The sequence below is a fragment of the Canis aureus genome, chromosome 36 (assembly GCF_053574225.1).
Source record: "Canis aureus isolate CA01 chromosome 36, VMU_Caureus_v.1.0, whole genome shotgun sequence".
Lineage (NCBI taxonomy): Eukaryota > Metazoa > Chordata > Mammalia > Carnivora > Canidae > Canis > Canis aureus.
The window spans coordinates 6,249,557-6,268,653 of NC_135646.1; the positions used below are offsets into that span (position 1 = coordinate 6,249,557).

At 58.3% G+C, this 19,097-nt stretch overlaps 1 protein-coding gene and 1 long non-coding RNA gene across 18 annotated transcripts in view; both read left to right on the forward strand.

Annotated features, from left to right (window-relative positions):
* The window catches only part of TNS1 (tensin 1), a 204,346-nt gene that overhangs the window by 95,446 nt on the left and 89,803 nt on the right, over positions 1-19,097 (forward strand). For 14 of the 17 annotated variants that reach the window (XM_077885485.1, XM_077885494.1, XM_077885487.1 and 11 more), the window contains 4 exons: positions 8,908-8,949; positions 9,734-9,784; positions 15,821-15,870; positions 18,118-18,289. In XM_077885485.1, the coding sequence (XP_077741611.1) occupies positions 8,908-8,949; positions 9,734-9,784; positions 15,821-15,870; positions 18,118-18,289 (315 nt within the window). Of the gene's footprint in view, positions 1-8,907; positions 8,950-9,375; positions 9,538-9,733; positions 9,785-10,719; positions 10,867-15,820; positions 15,871-15,996; positions 16,144-18,117; positions 18,290-19,097 lie in introns of those variants that run through there. The other 3 variants (XM_077885493.1, XM_077885496.1, XM_077885495.1) reach the window with 3 other exon arrangements.
* Positions 4,805-6,207, forward strand: LOC144306150 (uncharacterized). The gene is made up of 2 exons (XR_013373175.1): positions 4,805-5,117; positions 5,814-6,207. It is a non-coding gene; the product is annotated as an uncharacterized LOC144306150 (long non-coding RNA).

Below are 19,097 nucleotides of genomic sequence, written 5' to 3' on the forward strand. Positions count from 1 at the left end.
TCCCTCCTGTGGGGTCCCCCGGTGGGGGCAGGATGAAGAGGGGAGAGGGTTTGTTTGCCATGGACACTCCTGATCCTTGGAAATTGCTGAAGCAGCTCTTCTCAACTTCTGAAAAATAAGAGTCAAAAGGAATTTCCCGAGCGTGATAGCCAAGTGGAGTGGCCGCCGAGGTCGGCCGGATGGAGAGCCCTCTTGCACACACAGCCTGGCACCCAGGAGCTTGGGCTGGAGACAGATGGGTGTGCATCTCCTCACCAGACCAGCCCCTAGGCAGGTGCTCGAAATGTCCTTGGAATGAACTGGAGGTCGGGGGAGTCGAGGAGTGTGTAGGGGCAGGAGGAAAGAGGTGAATGGGACAAGGGGAACGCCAGGCTGGATTCACCCATAATAGCAGCCAGAGTGCTAGTGAGAAGTTACCCCTTGTATGGAACTTTCTAGCTGCCAAACATTGTTCTGAAAGCTTTGCAAAAATAAACTCATTTATTCTTCATGACAACACAGCAAGAGAGATGCTGTGATTATCCCAATGATACAGAAAGGAACGGAGGCCTCAGGCCACAGAGCTATGCAAAGGGGGAACTGGGATTTTGACTGGGTCGTCCAGCACCACAGGCCACCCCTCCTGACCATCAATCATGACAAACATCATTCGCTTGCACGACTCCTGCGGTTTCCAAGGCCCTTCCCCTGACATCAGGCCATCCGGAACCCACTGTGGATTGTGTGCAGGTCTGGGCACGTGCGAGAGCCGCCTGGGTCGGCGGGAGGAGCGTGTTGTGCTGAGGAACAGTGTGGGGCTCAGAAAGGCTAGGCGACCTACCTGTCCGTGGTCACACCGCCGTCGGGGAGGTGGGGTGGGTAGTGGTGTGCTGGGTTTAGATTCCTGCTTTCTCCCCAGGGTCCCCTAGATACTTGGCTGCTGTTGTAATACTGGATGCCTGCAGGTGGACTTTTCTGGGATTTCCTCTCCTCTCCTTTCCTTTCCTCCCTCCCTCCCGCCCTCCCTCCATTTATTGGAAGTATAGTCGACACACAGTGTTACATTAGTTTCAGGTGGTGGGATTTTTTCATTTTTTTTTTCTAAACACAGTGCCAATCACAAGTCCACCTAGCTAGCTCAGGGCCTGGGATTTAGAGGAGGGTCTGTCCCTCCATTCTGTCCATCCATCCATCCTACTCACAGACATTTCCTGAGCTCCCACCTCATGCCAGCTGCTGTGTTTTTATTTTTTAATTTAATTTATTTATTTGAGAGAGAGACAGAGACAGAGACAGCAGAGGGAGAAACAACATGTGTGGCAGAGGGAGAAGCAGCAGCAGGCTCCCCACTGAGCAGGAAGCCCAACGTGGGAGTCGATCCCAGCACCCTGGGATCACGACCTGAGCCGAAGGCAGATGCCCAACTGACTGAGCCCCTCAGCTGCTTTTTTTTTTGTTTGTTTTTTTTTTAAAGATTTTGTTTATTCATGAGATACACACGGAGAAAGGCAGAGACACAGGCAGAGGGAGAAGCAGGCTCCATGCAGGGAGCCTGATGTGGAACTTGATCCCAGGTCTCCAGGATCAGGCCCTGGGCCAAAGGTGGCACTAAACCACTGAGCCACTGGGGCTGTCCCCTACTCTTTTTTTTTAATTTTTAATTTTTTTTCATCCCTATTCTTGTATAAAAGATTTTATTTGCGAGAGAGAGAGAGAGAGAGCACATGTGTGCACGAGCAGGGGCAGAGGGAGAAACAGGCCCCTTGCTGAGCAGGGAGCCAGACGTGGGGCTCGATCCCAGGACCCTGAGATCACGACTTGAGCTGGGCAGACGTTTCACTGACCGAGCCACCCAGGCGCCCTGGTCCCCGTCCTTGTATAAACATCACCCCTCCGTCTCCAGAACTCTTATCATCTTGTAAAACAAAGCTCTACTCACTCGATAAGAAGGCTGCTTCCCCTTCCCCAGGGCCTGCCAACCACCCTTCTATTTGGTATCTCTATGAATTTGACCACTTAAGGGCCTCATGTGAGCAAACTCATATGTGTCTTTTTGTTTCTGGCTTGTTTCACTTAGCGCTGATGTCACGATTCCCCTGTGCTGTGTGTCAGAGCGTCCTTGCTTTTCAAGGCTGAATAATATTCCATGTGTGTCTGTGTCACGTTTTGCTCACACATTCGTCTGTCAGTGCACATTCGAGCTGTTTCCATGATTTAACTCTTGTGCATAATGCTATTTTCTTGGGAGCAGCCATCCTCATGGGTGTGAGGTGGTGGTCCTGAGATTTTCAGATGGTTTTCCCAAGGTGCCCTAGTGTTGGATCTGAGGCAGGAGGGCACCACGCCGCCTCACGGAGGAGGAGGAGGAGGAGGAGGAGGAGGAGGAGGAGGAGGAGGAGGAGGAAATGTTAGCCCATTCCGGAGAAGTGTGCAGAGCCCCCAGCCCCAACGATGCCGTCTTACCCTCCATTAAGGAGGGTGATTAGCAGGCGCTTTAGTTTGAACTCCAGGCTCTGATGAAATTTCATCTTCTGGCAATGAGGGCCATGAGTAGCCATCTTGGGAGATTCTAGAAAACAGAGCAATACCAGGAGAGACGAGCCCAATAGAGCCTTGCTTTTCAACAGGGAGAGCACAGTGATCATTACATTCCAAAGAAGATTCCTAGAGTGGTGAGGGAGGCTGAAAATCTCAATTTGTGCAACGGGGCTGCACGATCTGGAGAAGGAAAATATGGAACAGGTGCAGAATGGGACTGAGAACGTGGGGAAAGGCAAATGGCCTATTTGCTGTTGCTCTCTGGAGGAGAACCTAATAGATGTTCTTGCAAAAAAGGAGGAGACTTGAGTGCAAAGAAGAGCCTTCTAACATCTACAGTGGCCCAGAGGGGCTGTTTGGGGCAGTCTCTGTGTGTTGCCAGAACCCATACTCGCCAGCACCTACTAGGTGTAAGGTGGGAGCTGATAGCATGTTCCTTCTCAGGGGCAGTGCCTGTTGGAAGTCCTGCCCTTGACTCGGCTGCAAAGGGACATGGTTCCTGGAGGTCAAGGCATCCATGAATGTGTTGATCGCCATCCCCGGGGCATCCGTTGGGAGAGACCCAAGTCAGGTGAAGGGGAGCCCTGGGGAGCCGTGTTCAGTGGAGGGAAGAGAGAGGAGTATGAGATGGAAACTAATGAGTGCCCAGCTGGGGGCTTCCCACCAGAGGCAGCCTTGGGGGGCCAGGGAAGGAAGCAATCAGTTTATGCTTGGGGGGGTTGAGAAAGTCTGTCTCCTGTTCCAGGCTTAGTTTAAGATTTGAGCAAATGGGAGGGAGGCGGGCAGGAGGACGGGGAGCTGACCCAGAGAGGGGGCAGGGCCTTGGTACGAGTTACTGAGCCTGTTGGGAGCCAAGGCAAATCCAGAGTAAATATTTTTGGCCAATCTGCGCTTGCTGGGGGGTAGTGGGGGCCAGGCAATGCTGTGTCATTTTGGTTGTCATTTGGTCATTTGGCTGTCCACTGGCTGGGCGCGCCGGTGGAACTGGTGAGCGTGGGCGGGAATGGAAGCTGAGTGAACATGGCCACATGGGGCGCGTGTAGAGGAAGGGGCCAGATAAGGGAGGAGTCCATGCACTGGCCAGGGGAACTTGAACTTGAGCCAAGCAGTAGGGCCATTGTGGGTCCTTGAGTGGGGAAGTGACCCAGAGCAGGATCTGAGAGTTGCTGCCAGCGTGGGGCGTGGCTCGGGGTGAGGGGGTGCGGGAGGAGTGCGGGGCGGACCCCAGGCTGGCGCAGGTGCAGGTGCTCCGCTGGAGCAGAGAGGATGTGGACTAGAGTGGCCGGAGGGGCACGGAGGAAGGGCCTGGGGAAGCGCGGCCTCCCGTGTCCTGTGAGGGGAGAAATCCTCCACCCTGGCCTGGCCTGGCCGGGGAGCGCAGGCCCCTCCTGCTGTTGCCCCCTGTCTGCCAGGGGTTGTGTGCTGGGTCCTTCCGGGTGAACTGGGTGAACTGGGGCCGGCCTGAGGACAGGAGTGGGCTTGCCTGGGCCCCTCCCTGGGGAGGGGGGGCGGGTGCAGGGAAAATCAGGCATCACATTTCATTTAATCACACCCAGCCTGTTTTTTTTTTTTTTTTTTTTTTTTTTTTTCCCCCTCTGGTGGCCTAGGCCTGCTGAGAGAGGATGGAGCCCCCAGAGCAGAGGGCACCCAAACACTTCATGGGGAACCAGGGTCCCGGCTTCCCTCGCACCCTGGCGGGGCCTAGCCCTGCCTGTTCTGAACCCTGCCTGTCTCCAGTCCCCAGCCCTCAGTGCTGCTGTCCACCCCCAGGGGCTCCTCTTCCTGAGAGGGTGGTCATTTACACTGGGGGGGCGGGTAACAGGTGGGGAGATGGAGGGCAAACCCAGGCTTTGAGGTGCAGACCTGCAACGAGCTTCTGCATCTGCCCAAAGGGGCTCAAAGAGCTACCCGAGCAGCCCCAGCTGCTGCAGGTTACTTTGTCCTTGTGCGATGATGCAGCTCACACCCCCAGGGCTGTGGGGTCTGTACTGTGCCAGCCCGGCCGCGCCCCCCGAAGTGCCCAGTAAATGGCCCTTCCCTTTCACTTCCAGCCCCTCCCTTCATCTGCTTAGGGTTCTATTTCCGGACCCAGTGAGCCTGGAATAATCTGCTGTGGGTCCTGGGGCTGAGGACACCCCAGCCCTTGCCGGCCCTACCTGCCGGCTCCCACCAGTGCCCTTCCCCTCCTGATAGGCAGCGCCACTTGTGATCTCACAGTGCGTTGCCATGGCAGCAGATGTGACGTCATGGGGTCTTTTTGGCCCAAATAGCTGCCTGGATTCCAGGCCTCCCAGGGGGCAAGAGTGGGGAGGGCCGGAGGGGTGGAAGGGAGGAGGGTGTGAGGAATTTCTGGACAGAATGTTCCTCCGGAGGCTGAGTCCGCATTCTGCGCCAGACCCCTCCCCCCAGCCCTGGGCTTGGGCATCTCTCCCCTCCCCACCCCCCTGTGGCCCTTGCCTTGCCTTTTCCTTCCTCCACAACAGCAGCCCACAGATACATTTTTTTCCCAGCCCACCCTCCCTGCAGGCCACCAACATGTACGGCACGAACGTCTGGGCATCATCCCAGCCACCCGGCCCCTTGGGCCCACACAGTCAGGGGTGGGTATGCATGCACAGAGGGGGTGTGCGTGGCTTTTTTTGGAAAAAAAAACTTGAGGAAAGGATGTGCAGTTTCCCTTATCCGCCCTGTGGTTCTCAACCCCTCACATTCAGGAAGTTCTCTCTGATGTCTGATGTCAGGGTCTCCTACTGCGGTCCATTCCCTCTTCCTATGGCAGTGCCCTGAAGGATCTGAGGGACCTGAGACTGCTCGTCCTTAAGTCACAGGAAGCTTGTTCCCAACGGGAGGGCAGTTGATGGAGAGGACCTCTCAGCGAGTGTAGGTCTTCGTCAGGGAGGGGAGAAAGAAGCTGAGCGGGGGGACGGAGGGTTCACATAGCAGCCGAGCAAGTTAGTGAACGTCCCGGGCCGTCTGTCTCAACTGCAAAGTGGGGTCACGCTTGCCTCCCGGGGTGGTTCCGAGGACTGATGGTCAAGAAAGTAAAGAACTTGATATTATGCCTGGATCATTAGCACTTAGTGAACACTTGGTATTACCGCGTTGACACTGTGAAAAGGCACCCCCAGAGCAGGCAGGAAGAGGTAAGGTGAGGGAGGCCCGTTGGGTGGAAAATTTGAGGAGGCCTTGCTCTGAGGGTTGTGTGGGCGCACCTGGGGCAAGCTGAGAATGGCTGCCTCCCCACATTTTCTGCCCTAAGCACCTCCCCCTACTCCCTGCTCCCTGCCTTGCCGTAGACTTCCACGTTTGAGACCCCAGGGCAGAGTAAGCTGTGAGGTGCGAGGTCTGGCCGCCAAGGGACACCAGGTCCGAACCCTGCCACCTGCTTGGAATTGTCCTGCCTGGGGGGCAAGGAAGATTCTGGAAGACTCCTGGCAGGGGTGGGCATTAGCTGTTGCCCTCAGCTTTGGAAAGCCTGGAGTCCTGAAGATGGAGGCTTTGTCGGGGTGCCTGGGTGGCTCAGTTGGTTAAGCGGTTAAACACCTGCCTTCAGCTCAGGTCGTGATCCCAGGGTCCTGGAATGGAGCCCCTTGCTCAGCGGGAAATCTGCTTCTCCCTCTCCCTCCGGGCTCTTCCCTGGCTTGTGCACACACGCTCTCTCTCAAATAAATAAAACCTTAAAAAAAAAAAGATACAGCTTTCGTCCTGGGCTTGGATAGGGGTGGGGCTAGATGTGGGGGTGCTGTCTCTGTCTGGGCTCCATCTTTTGCATCCTGGTACAGCTGAGTCTCAGGGAGAAGGAAGAGGAGAGCCCGCAGGGAGGTGTTCTGCGTGGCTAGGGACTGGGGTGAGTGAGGTGCAGCAAGGTGTGCTCAGCGGTGGGCCTACAAGCTAAGCCTGGGTGCCAAGCCCTGTATTGCCATGGACCTCACCATGAGAGGCTGGGCGAGTCATACTTCTCTGTTTCTCAGTTTCCCCATCTGTGAAACAGGGAGGGAGGAGATGGTGTCTGAAGTCCTTCTCAGAGCTGGTGTCCTGAGGAGTGGTGTGCAAGGATGGTGTGTGTGTGTGTCCTGGCCAAAATCCAAGCAGAGATGGAGATTAGAGACATTGGCTCCAGAAGGTCCGCAGGTGCTCGCTGCATTGTTGTGGTGAGCATGGTCAGGGGGCCAGCCAGGGAAGATAGGGAGGGGCTGTCTTGGTTAAGTCACTCAGTGGATATTTGCTGAGGCCCTACAGTGTGCCAAGCCCAGGCCTAGGCTCCGGAGGCTTTGGGAGCTTACGTTGTAGTGGGGAAGGAAGACCCTAAATGAGATGAGAAAGTGAAATATATAGTGTGTTGGAGAGTGAGGAGTTCTAAGCAGGCAATTAAACCATGCAACAGGGATACGGTATGTTTGAGTGGGTGTGTTTCCACCTGCCGAAGGTGAGCTAACAGCCCAGGCCGAGTGGGTCTCTCTGGCCATGGGAGCTCTGGCTCTGCCACCTTGGGACCCAAAGCGTGGCTTCTCTGGGAGCTTTCCTACAGCATGGCCAGGGGCCTGGGGCAGGGGCAGCACAGGGGAGACCCTGCCCTGTGCTACGCGTCCCTTGCCTGTTCCATAGCCAGCAAACCCAGAGCTGGCAGTGCCTGGGAAACAGAGAAGCAGGACTTCAGTCCCTGGAGAACTGGGATGGGGAGGGGTGGGGAGCTCAGCTTGCATGCTGGGCTGGGTTTGCAAACTCTGCGGGGTGGGGGGTGAGGGGTGGGGGGGTGGGGGTGGACAGGGCTTTTAGCTCCTGAGGGGTTATTGGAAATTTTTACCTTCTCGGAGAGCATCTCAACCAGTAAGTTGAAGGCATCTGGTGGCTGGCCCTGTGGCAGCCCTCCAGCTGGCACGGGGAGGGGTGGGGGCAGAGGGGCTGGTGCTCAGATGATTGCTGGCCAGGAGGGAAGTGTCTCTTGCAGTGCTGAGGCCTGTGGTTTCTAATATTGACTCGTCTCCCTGGTTCGCATCGTGCCAGACTGGGGAGGGGTGGAGCAGGAGGGTCAGGGTGGGGTCGGGTGGGCCTTGGGAGTGTGCAGGGTGGAGAGGAGAAATAAAAGCTCACATTGACGGAGAGCTTCCTAAGTGCCAGGCCTGTGTTCTAAGTGCTTAATGTCCTCCGTGTCGTGTGGCGCTCACAGAATAGCGCTCAGCCCTGCTGAGGAGCAGCAAGGCCAAGGTGACCTACGCGAGCTCTCACAGTTAGTAGTGGAGAGCGTCAGGACGGGGCCGGCTGCCGGCAATGCTGTTAGCTTAGACTCATCCCTGGGCCCGGAAACCTTTGAGGACTGTGCTTTCTTGGGTCCCACCATAGGGCCGCTGGATTAGACCCTCTGGGCAGGGCCCGCCACCTGTGTCCTCAGCCCTCCAGGTGATTCTGAGGGCTGCTGGAGACTTCTGTTGTGCCCAGAGCCGGGGCCTCTGAGGGGGCTTTACCCAGAGCAGGAGGAGGGGCTCTTCGGGGCCTGTCACGGGCCCGGGGCAGGTGCTTTGTCCCCACCGTCTCCGTCCCACCGCATTTCTGTCTTCTCTGACCACTCCTGTCTAGTCAGGCTGGTTAAGGGTGAGGGCTTTGGAGCTGAGAGATCTGCATTCGAATCACAATTCTGTGGCGTAAACTCCGCACATGGAAGGTTCCTGGGATCTGCCCTCCTTGTTGGGAGGAGAGCTTGTCGGAAGAGTGTGGGGCGGGGTGGGGTGGGGGTGTGGAGCCGTTCCCCAAGCAAGGGCCTGGATGTAGGGGTAAGCAAGGGGGTCCAGGGGACAGGTCGGATGGGCAGAGCTTTGGGGCATGGACTCTGAGGTCTGCGAGGGGCAGGGCTGGTGGTGGAGGGTCATGAAAGCCTGCAGAAGAGTTAAGACTCTGGCAGGCCTCACCCTGGGCTGTGGGGATTTCACACAAAGAGCATGAAGCCCTCGGGTTCAGATCCTGTCGTCACCAGTAGTAGTCGATGGCCCTGGGCCACTCATGTAACTTCTCCTTTCCTGAGAAGCGGGGCTCAGAGGTGATCAGGGGACCCACCTCACTGGGTTCTTGTCACGAATAAATGAGCCGGTGCAGGGGGAGAGGTCCGGCACGTGGGGACAGGCCTGCTCTCTGCTCCTCTCTGAGGGCTCAACACCGATTCACAGGCCTTGTGAGGTTTGTCGAGCTGGGTGGTTCTACTACCAGTAGGGTTGTTTTTTCATTTTCCAAACTCTGCCTCCTGAGCTTGGGGCTACCAGGTTACGTCTGAGCCTTGGGTTGGCACCACGGGCCCTGCCCCACGAGGCTTTCTGCCCGTCGGCCACCAGCCCAGGGGAGACAGCCGGTGCGTGGCTGTTGGCCCTGAGACCTCACCCCGCTTTCTCCCTGTGTTCACAGCCCATCAACGCTGAGAGCGCCCCGAAGAATGTAGCCAACACGGTGAGTGGCAGCCCGGGCCCAGAAAGCAGAAGGGCAATTTGGGGTGTGTGGTGGGGAGTGAACAGATGTGTCTGGGGATATCCTTCTGGAGGAGATTTGAGGAACTCGGGGTGAGGGGAAGGATGGGGAGGTGGGTCGTGCTGGGAGCCGGGCATCTGGCCTCACTTGTGTGCTCGGAAATGGATTGCCAAGGAAGTAGGCAGGGCGGTGGGAGAGGCCAGTGGTTAAATGTGGGTTTCTTTATTAAATATGTAGAACGCAAGAAGGCCGGGCAGATGTTCCCAAACAGATCTTTCTGACTTAGCAGAAAGACAGATAATTTCCCAATTTCCTCAAGGGTGCGTGGAGGAGGAAGGGAAGAGAGAGTGGGTGGGGCGTGCAGCGGGGAAGCTGAGGTTAGCAGCCGAGGGGGCACCTCCTGGCCACGGCCGCGGCGCAGGAGGTTGGAGGGCTCGCGTCCAGATCCCACCTCCTCCGCGCTGCTAACTGTGCGACCGTTGGCAAGTCATGAGCCTGTGTGTGCCTCGGTGTTCTTACGTGCAAAATGGGAGTAAGAAGGTCTCCTGGAAGAGTGGCCGTGAGACACAGGTGAGACAGCGGGTGAGCTCTGAGGGGCTTTTAGTGGACAGGGAAATGCTAAACACACGGCTAAGTTCCCTCCCGGGCCCTTCTGCTACCCCCCTTCACCTCCTCACCCCTGCCAGACCCGGGAGGTGAAAGACCAGGTTACCTTTTGATTACTTGCCTTGCCTCCCCCCTCTGACTGCTTTTTCTCTGTCTTCAGGGAGAAGGAGCTTTCCGGAGTGGAAACACACGGAAAAGCCTTGAGGAAGACGTAAGTACGGGAAAGGGAAGGATGTGTCTGGGCTCACGGTGCCCTCGGGGGAATTGGGGGTGCAGAAGATGTCTCATACCTGGCTCCTTCGGGGGAGCATCCTTGCCTCCTTTCCAGAAGGGCAGCAGGGGTCACTCGGCTCTGTGGCTGAGCCGGGGAGGAGGGGCTGGGGTGAACAGGCCCCAGGTACTTATGCACTTACGGACCTCAGTCTTGGCTTTGGCCTCCGGCTCAGCTGGATCCAGAGCTCCTTTGCCCATCCCTTTGCCAGACCTCTGTGCCCCCGGGTGGGGAGGGAGGATGGAGAGGGAGTGCTCTTCGAGGGCTGGCTTGGTGGTGAGCAGTCACCAAGGTAAGGCCAAGGGAAACGGGCAACACTGCAGCAAGATAGACCAAGGGCAGAGGTGAAGAAGGATGCCTGGGCTCCTGGAGGGTCATCAGACCTTGAGGAATTGCAGCCTCTGCTTCTGGGGAGAAAAGAGTCTTTGAAAACGTGAGAGTCTCTGTGTGACTCAAATGCCATTGCTTCGGGAGGCGGCTGCAAGATCCCGCTGGGCTCCTCGGGCCATGCATTCCTGCTGGAGGTCAATGGGCACATTCCTAAACCGAAGGAGCCCCCAGGGCAGGGCACAGGGGGCTCCCCCAGGACCCTGCTTTGAGCAGTGGTCCCGCCTGGGCTTGCCCTCACTACGTCCCTGGGGGAGACGCCCCAGCGAGTTGGGCCTCTCTCTTTCTCTGACAGTTTGCCCCTCTGCTGGCCTCTCCATCCTTGCCCGCCCTGGTCTGCAGAGGAACAGGGAGTGGTTTTGGCGGTTGGCACAGGGGGAGCTGTTGATGGCATGAGGCCCTATCATCTGACAGCTGCCTGACCCACGGTGGGGAGGGCCCTGGAGGGAGGTGCTGGGGCAGCAGGAGGCAGCTCCCGCCGGCAGCCGCACTTCTGTGGTGAGCCCGAGCCCGTCGCCACTGCCACATTGCCCCGGGGCAGCCCTGCCAGGCGGAGGCCTCCCCGGGGCCTTCCCCGCCGGTCCAGATGCAGCAGGAGCATGCCTCTTAAATTAGTGGGGAAGGCTCTGTTCAAGGTATGCGCGGGGCCTCTGGGCGCAGAGTGCAGGTGTCGGGGTGGGCCTCTTGCCCAACTCTGTGATCTTTCTGGGGCTGGGATGCAGGTCAGAAATCAATTTTTGTGCACACCTACTCCCGAGGATGAGCTAACTTAATGCACACAAAGCATATAACTCATGCTCAATAAACACTAGGCGTTCTTATTACTGTTATTTTGACTAAGGCTTGGGAGGTGGGCTGGGTGATTTTTGGATTCCCGGACACACCCCCCCACCGTGGCAGATGCTCTGGTCCCATTTTTCAGATGGGAAAACAGAGTCTTGAAGGGGCTCAGTGACGGGATGAGAGCCTTCTCCATCCCTTCCTGGGTCTGCTGCTCAGATCTGGTGCTGCCCGGCTCTCCCAACCCTTGGCCAGCGGAGGCTGTGTGAACCGAACGTTTTACCCAGTGGTCTGAGCACATTGATAAGCCAAGTCCTAATGCCGCTGCTTCTCACAACCCCAGCCTGGGCCCGATAGAACTTGTCAGATAAAGCTTCAGCGAGAGAGAGCGAAGTTAGACATCATGAAGAACTTTTTGACGCGGTGGTGGGTATGACCTTGGTCCCGGGAAAGGAAGAAGTGGCCATTTAGTTAGGACAAGATGGTTTTTTTTAGAAGAAAATGTTGTTGATCTGGGATGAACGTGGGTGCATCTGGGCGTGCCAGGGTGGGTAGGGGTTGTGTCCTGTCTGGACCTGGGACGAGGGACAATGTGAATTTTGGCTTAGCTAGTCTAGTCAAGGAAGCCAGTGGAAGGCTAAGCAAGGGAGCAGGTTCCAGAATGGCCTGTGTACTGCCAAGGAGGGAACACCTGAGGTCTAAAGCTCCCGCACACCTGTCCCGGGTTGGGGGACCCCAGGGCATTGGTGCGTGCCGTGCCCAGCCAGGGGCCCCCTGCCGTCTGCCCCGCGCGAGGGGACCCGTTTTGGAGGCTGTGCTCTTGCAGCCCTGGGCCTACTGGTGAGCTAGTGAGCCTGTTTGTTGAGCTGCTTTCCTGTCTCTGGCCCGCGGCCCAGGACTCACAGGGCAGGAATGGCTGTTTTCCTCTAGCAGGGTTGGTGTGTAGAGAGGTTTGTGGACCGTGTGCTGTGTCGCACTTTGTTTTGGAAAAATCCAGGCTGGTGGGCAGGAAGGAGAGAGGAAGGGGTGTGGCTGGAGGGGCTGGTGGCGGGTGGGGGTGAGAGGGGGTGGCCACAGCCCCTGGAGGAGAGGTAGGAATGGGGACGGGCCCCTGACGTCGATTGGGCCCCAGTTTCTGGCTGCCTGACGCGGCCCCCGGTGTTTCTGACGGACCCTCCTCCCAACTGTGCCCCCTGGGACCTGGGGCTCAGGAAACGCGCCTTTTTTTTTGGTCCAGAACTGTTGTGTTTGGTCTGCGGACCTCAAAGGCAGGCAGGACTCTTCCCACAGTCGTTTTGCTCTAAAGCAACCCCGCCCGAGTCCTGGGGTTCCTGCTCCTAGTGATGGTGGGGAAGGCAGATGAGGAGCCTGGGGCCACAGACCCCGGCCTCTCAGGAGTGTCTGAGGGTGGTCGCAGGGGGTGGCGGTGGGGGGTGGAACAAGGCAGAAAGAGTCGGGTGGCTCTGCAGAAGGCAGGGTGAGGGTTAGACTCCAGGAGGAACTTCCTGATGGTAAGAGAAGCAAGACACCGTTTTGGGGGGAAGGGGTCAGGGTGTGTGTGCAGAATTTCCTTTCATGCTGGTCTCCCAGTGAGAGAGGGACCGTGGTTTGGTGGTGACCGTAGGGGAGGGTCCTGGTGCCTAGGGAGTTGAATCAAGGTTGTATGACTGCTTTCTGTCTTGGGAAGGGCCAGGACGAAGTTAAAACCTGGTGGGTAAAGGGCTTTGACCACAGCCCCAGAGAAGAGTGGGAGAACTTCTTTTTCAAATAAAATCTTTGTAAAGCCCTCTGGTGGTTTTCCCTGGAGGCTGTAGGTGGAACAGGTAAATCACCTGAGATCACAGGAGCACCGGGCTCTACCCATTTTACAGCTTTACCCTGAGGCCCAGCAGCAGCTCCTCGTACCAGCTCGCTCTTTCTTTCTTCCTTTTTTTTTTTTTTTAAGATTCTATTTATTTATTCATGAGAGACACAGAGAGAGAGGCAGAGACACAGGCAGAGGGAGAAGCAGGCTCCCTGCAGGGATCCCGATGCAGGACTCGATCCCAGGACCCCAGGATCACGCCCTGGGCCGAAGGCAGACGCTCACCCACTGAACCACCCAGGCGCCCCATCCTTACACCAGTTCTTGAAGAGTGTTTTCCTCCATGGAATATAAGTTCTCCGAGGTCAGGGATTCACCGCTCTGGTCCCCACATTGCCCGGCACACAGCTGGTGGCACTCGGTGACAGTTTTCCGAGTGCGTGATTGTGCATGATGATGGGCACCAGAGGTGACCGGTCTCGACTCACTCCCAGCCTCTTGGGAAGAGCCCGTGTGGTGAGGTGCGCGGCGGGGTGGGTGGGGGGCATTTCTGGCCTCGTGTGTGAGGTCACCTGCGTGTTTGGAACTTTCGGCTGTGCTTGCTCCCAGCCCCACCCCCTGGAACTGCGTGCGGTTCTCCACGTTCACTAGACTCAGACTTGTCACCCCTGTAAGTCTGCTTTCTGCCAGTGAGTGTCACATGTCCCCAAACTCTGCAGAAAACAGGAAGCCCCGTCAGTGAGAGGACAGCCCAGTGATTCAACAGGGGATGACCATCCAGCTGTTCCCATCCCCGTCATCTAGTGGGGTCACGGTCCAGGGCAGCTTCCTCCCCTGCCTCCCCTTCCCTGGCCAGCCTGGTGGAGCAGAGCCGGCTTGAACTTTGTCTTATCACCTCTGGAGGCGGCATGGCCAGACTCTGTTGGGGCCAAGTTTTTATTTATCTTCCCTGGCTTTTTTGGGGTGGGGAGGCTGAGGAATGTGGAGTGTTGTAACGTGGGGGGGGGGTGGAATGGAGAAACAGGATCCGGTGCTCCTGCCCCGTTCTTCCTTTTCCCCCCTGTGCCCCGGGAGACTCCTGGCTCCCCTTGGCTCTCCAGTCCCCTGGCCAGGCCCGTCTCAATATCACATTGTCTCCCTGCAGCTCCGTGGCCAGGACCCACGGCCCAGGCCACACCTCAGGCCTCGGCTATAGCTGCGGCTTCCAGTTGTTTGAAGCAGCTGTGGTGGCCTCCTCCAAAAGTGGCTGTGGATCTGCAACAGATGAAACCCGAGGGCCTATTTATAGCAGGGTGGCCCCGGGGCCTGGAGCAGGGCCTAGGGTCTGGGGAGGTTCAGCGACTCCTCATCAGGGACCAGTGAAATCAAGACGGATGAAGTGTTGAGTCTCTATGTTCCTCCGGGTGGGCAGTCTTGGAACAGCCTGGTTTGGGGCTTGAAAACCAAACGTGATCCCTCCTTACCACCCCCGCGCCCCTGTGCCTGACTCATCCAAACCCAAGTCGTCAGGGCCAGGGGCTGTGGAGACGGAAACCTGCTGCCCTGACAGTCCCACTTGGCTGTTTGTTCCCCTTGCTGCTGCTGCAGAGGCTGAGCAGACGAGAGCTGGGCCCTAGCCCACGCCGAGGGGCTCTGGGCGCCGTGTCCTCCCAGAGGGCTGGATGGAGAGCCCTCCTCTTAGGGGGGCTGCCCTGACTTCGGGCTCGGCCGGGAGCCAGGCCTCCAAGCCTACCCACCGCTGCCTCGTAGGCGCCGCAGGGCCCTGGGGGAGGCCGACAGGGGCTCCTCTTCTCCGCGCCCCCGTGGCCAGACCCAGGGCCTGAGGGTGAATCCTGCTGGTTGTAGACTTCCCCAGGACTCAGGGGGTGAGTCACCGTGCCTCAGTTTCTCCTCCTCTTGGCAGACTGGTCGTGTCTCCTCCGAGAGGTGGTTGCAACTGGGTGGTTGGGAAAGGCTGGTTACGGGGAGGTTTGGAAGGTGTTGATGGGCTCAGAGGGCTCTGGCCGGGCCTGGGAACTAGAAGCTGGGCGCTTGATTCTGCATCAGTGAGGTGGCTGACGGGGTGGGCGGCTGCTGGTGGTAGAGGCGATGTGGGGCTTTGGTTTTCTATAGAGGTGAAGGTTGGTTTTATCTCCAACTACCCTTGTAATTGTACTACTATAGAGGGGCCCTATATGCAACTTCCTTTTCATCTTCGGACAGCTCTGTAAGGATCGCCCCATTTTACATGTGATGTTACAGAGGCTCTAAGTATTGCAAGGCTGCCTGGAGGGCCGCTGCAGGACCCCGACCCTGTACCATCGGGTTGTCTTGGGCTGTTGGGACCCCAACTTGGGTCCACTTGACTAATTTTCTGCAAGTTGACAACCCTGGAGATGGGAGCGGGTGAGGGTTAACAGCCAACGGGCGGCAGGTCCTCAGGCACATGACTTGCTGCCCAGCACTGGTCTCGGCTGGTACGTGCCACCCCTCGCTGCTCTCGCCCCACAACTTTTGATTGAATGGCTCAGTGTTGCTGCTTTGAAGGGGAGGAGTGCAGGGTGATGGTGGTCGGTGGACAGACGGTCAGAGCTGGACAGGGGCCTGCTGTACCAGTCTGTCCTCCTTCCAGGCTTGCAGTGTGTATTCTCCGCTCGGGCTTACTGTTATGGTGTCCAGGGAATCAGGACGAAATGTGTTTCCATCCGCTTAGTGACTGTTTTATTGAGTGTGTGTACTCAGTGCCGATGGCACCAGCCCAGGCATTTCTCAGCATTTGGGATTTCTTCGTTCCCCCGGGAGGGAAAGCGGGGCCCTCTGGGGGCTTGCATGCACACTCACAAGGAATTGGCACCGATTGCTTTTGGCTTTAGGTTGCCGTGTTGCCTGGGTGTTAGGGTGCCTGGGCTGGAATGTTGGCAGAGAAAGGAGAAGAGAGTCTGTGTTTGTCTGCAGCCCTGACTGCTCCCGTGGACGGCTCTCCGCCGGCCTCCTCCATAATGCCGCTTCTCTTTCCTCTGTCCCAGGGCACCACCAGAGTCACCCCGAGTGTCCAGCCTCATCCCCAGCCTATCAGGTATGCCTGGCCTGTGTGGGGGGCAAGGGGTGGGGGTGCCGCAGTGAGGTCACTGTGGGTGTTTCCAGCAAGTCATGCCTTTGGGTTTCTGAGACCGAAGTCATAAAGCCACAGGTAGGGGGCATGGGGAGACGTGCCAGCTACAGGGAGAGTATGCAGGTAGATGCCTCTTGGAAATGCTCATGTTTTGAGTTCTAGCTCGAAGCCAGGCCTTGAGCTGGATTCTTTATGTCCTTGCATGATCTCATCTAGTCCTTGCAACAACCTTGCAAGGTAAGTATTTTATTCCCATTTGTCAGATGAGGAAACTGAGTCTCTGGGAGGTGAGGTGACTTGTTAAGGGTCACGCGGTCACCAGGACTTGGGTGTATGTTCAGGACTGGCTGGCGTCAAGGCCTGTGCTACATCCGGGTCGTCTTCGTGGGCAGGGGGTGTTTGATGTTGGAGGGTCATTTATAAAAGCCAAGTTCTCTGTCTGGCTGGGCTGGGGGAGGGGATGCACAAAGCCCAGTGCCTTGCTGATCCAGAGTCTCTTTTCCCTGTGTCCAGGTTCTGTGGTTTTCTGGCTTGGGCTCTTCCCTTCTGCCTCACTTTCACTCCCAAGGCTCCCGAGATGAGTGAGAATCTGGCTCCAGGGAAACAGAGCCCCAGCCAGCGACGGCTGGTGTGTAGCTAAAGCCCCCAGTGGGCCGTGGCCCAGCTGTCAGCTGCCCACAGACCCCAGGGGCCCTTTGGAGAATCCCCTTCCCTGAGGGCTGAGAACCACCCCGGGTTGGTGGATGGGTGCAGGGTGCGATGCTCAAGTTGTCCAGGCGGTGGCACTGCTCGGCCTTGGACACCCTCCCCGCCGCCCCCCCCCCCCCCCCAAAAAAAAAAAGGCTGGAGTGAGAACTTTATCTTAGGGACAAGGAGTCATGGGAGCTCAGAGGTCAAATTCAAACTGGGCTCCTTGCCACAGCCCGCTGGCCCCTCTACCACTTGGCTCCTGTCCTTGCCACCGTGGAGAAGCCATACCTCACCCCTGGCTCCCCTGGCTCCCAGCCCTGTATACACACTTGGGCTCAGAGGTCACCCTGGTGGACATCTGGACTCTGCCACTGGTGCCCCCCCCATCTCTTTGACATACCCTGGTGCTATTTCTCTGCTGCCCCCACCTCTAGCCTCTCCTTAACCCTGCGGTAGTGAAAGATTGTCAAAAGGAAATGTGAGTGCTGCCCACCTTGGGTAGAGAGGGGGAAGTGAGACAGTGGGGGTTTGGTGATGGGGTAAGAAGGTGAGAGGGTAGGAAGGGTAGGGGATGCCCCCTGGAGTCACAGGGGGCCTCAGAATGGAATTCCAGTGTCCTGAGACCCATTTCCCCTTCCTGGGCCTCCCTGCTGGAGGAGAAGCTGGGTGAGGTGTACAGGTGTGAACCCCCACCTCGCCACACCCAGTGCCCAGCCCAGGGGCTTTCCACTTCTTTTAGGAGCTCAGGTGGAGCTGGGATGTCTGGGGACCACCCACCTGCCACCACCACGGCAAAGGCTCAGCACCCTCTGCTTCCTGGGCCCTTAGAAATCACGGAGGCCAGTGCCAACACACAGGCCCGGCAGGCAGTGGGAGCTGCCGGAGTGGGAGAGCGCCAGGGAACACGGGGCAGGAGCCGGCCTGCCTCCGGGGAGGGCTGGAATGTGCGCTGCGGTCTGGCTTACCTGGAGCCCAGGCGGGCGAGCGTGTCACCCGAGCTGCCCTTTCCCCTGAGCGGCCTCCCCGCCCACTCTCCGGCTCAGGAGCGAGGGGAGGGCAGCACAGTGCTCAGCTCTGGGATGCTGGGCAGCACCCAGCTCAGTTCAGTCCTCTCTAAAACCTGTCCCGGGATCCTTGGAGAGACTTTTGCCAGACCCAGTGGCCACAGTGTGTTGGAAGGCTGGGCTGGACTCCTGGGCTCCTGGCTGGGTCCCGTCCTGGCCCTGGCGCTGACCTCTGGGATCACAGGTTGAAGGCAGTGCCAACAGGATCGAGGGGCCCCTAGGGTTGCTGTCGTGGCTGAAATGGCCTGGGATCCTTGCAAGCCCCTTGCCCAGGTGCACCCGGGCTCCCAGGCTGGCCTTGCCGGTTGCGCGGGCCTTGGCTCTGGGTCTGGGAAGAGCCAAGCCTCCTGGGTTGGAATTGCAGGCCACATGTGGGGTGTTGGGGGTACGGCCACCTGAACCTTGCCCTGAGGATCTGGGTGCTGACCTGCACCCCCTTCTGCCTACCGTCTCTCAGAAACATGAGTGTGAGCCGGACCATGGAGGACAGCTGTGAGCTGGACCTGGTGTACGTCACGGAGAGGATCATCGCCGTCTCCTTCCCCAGCACAGCCAACGAGGAGAACTTCCGGAGCAACCTCCGAGAGGTGGCCCAGATGCTCAAGTCCAAGCATGGAGGCAGCTACCTGGTGAGGAGGGGGCCTGGGGCCCCCTGTCCTTTCTGCTGGCCGCCCCCTCGCTTCTGGTGGCTGGGCTCAGCTCCAGCTTTACTGTGAGGAGTGTATCTGTGGCTGGGATGGGGCATCTGGCCCCGTCGCGTGTGCACGAGTGCCCGTGTACGTGTGTGGTGACCAGGAGGAGAGCATAACAACAGGAATTCAGGTTACCGAGTGTTCCCTGTGAGGCAGGCCCTGTCCTAACTGCTTTCCACGTATTAACTTCACACTCACCCTAGAGATTGGGTTTCATTGGAGCACATGTGGGGTATAGGGCGGTGGGGTGTCGCCTGCGGTCACAGCGGCAGCAAGTGGCAGAGCTGGTGCACCGTCAGGGCCTCTGAGGAGGCTGAGAATCGCATTGTGGCGACGGGTGGCGTCTGCAGGGACCTTGTGATGCTGGCACCGGGGCGGTGCCTGGCCCAGGAGAAGCACCTCGCCCATGTGGGTGATCTCTAATGTCGGAGGGCCGGCGTGAGGGCCCCGAGGAGAGCTCAGTTCCACGTAGCAGGGAAGTACCTGTGGGATTGGGCTGGACCCACTGGCCAGGAGGTGCGGGCTCCGGGAGCCACCCCACGTGTGAGCCGAGGGGGGATCGGGATGTGCGGGCTCCGGGGACCACCCCACATATGAGCCGAGGGGGGATCGGGAGTTGTGGGCCCTGGGGGCCGACCCCCGTGTGAGCCGAGGGGGGATCGGGAGGTGCGGGTTCCAGGGGCCACCCAGCCTGTGAGCCGAGGGGGGATCGGGAGGTGCGGGCCCCGGGGGGCCGCCCCCGCAT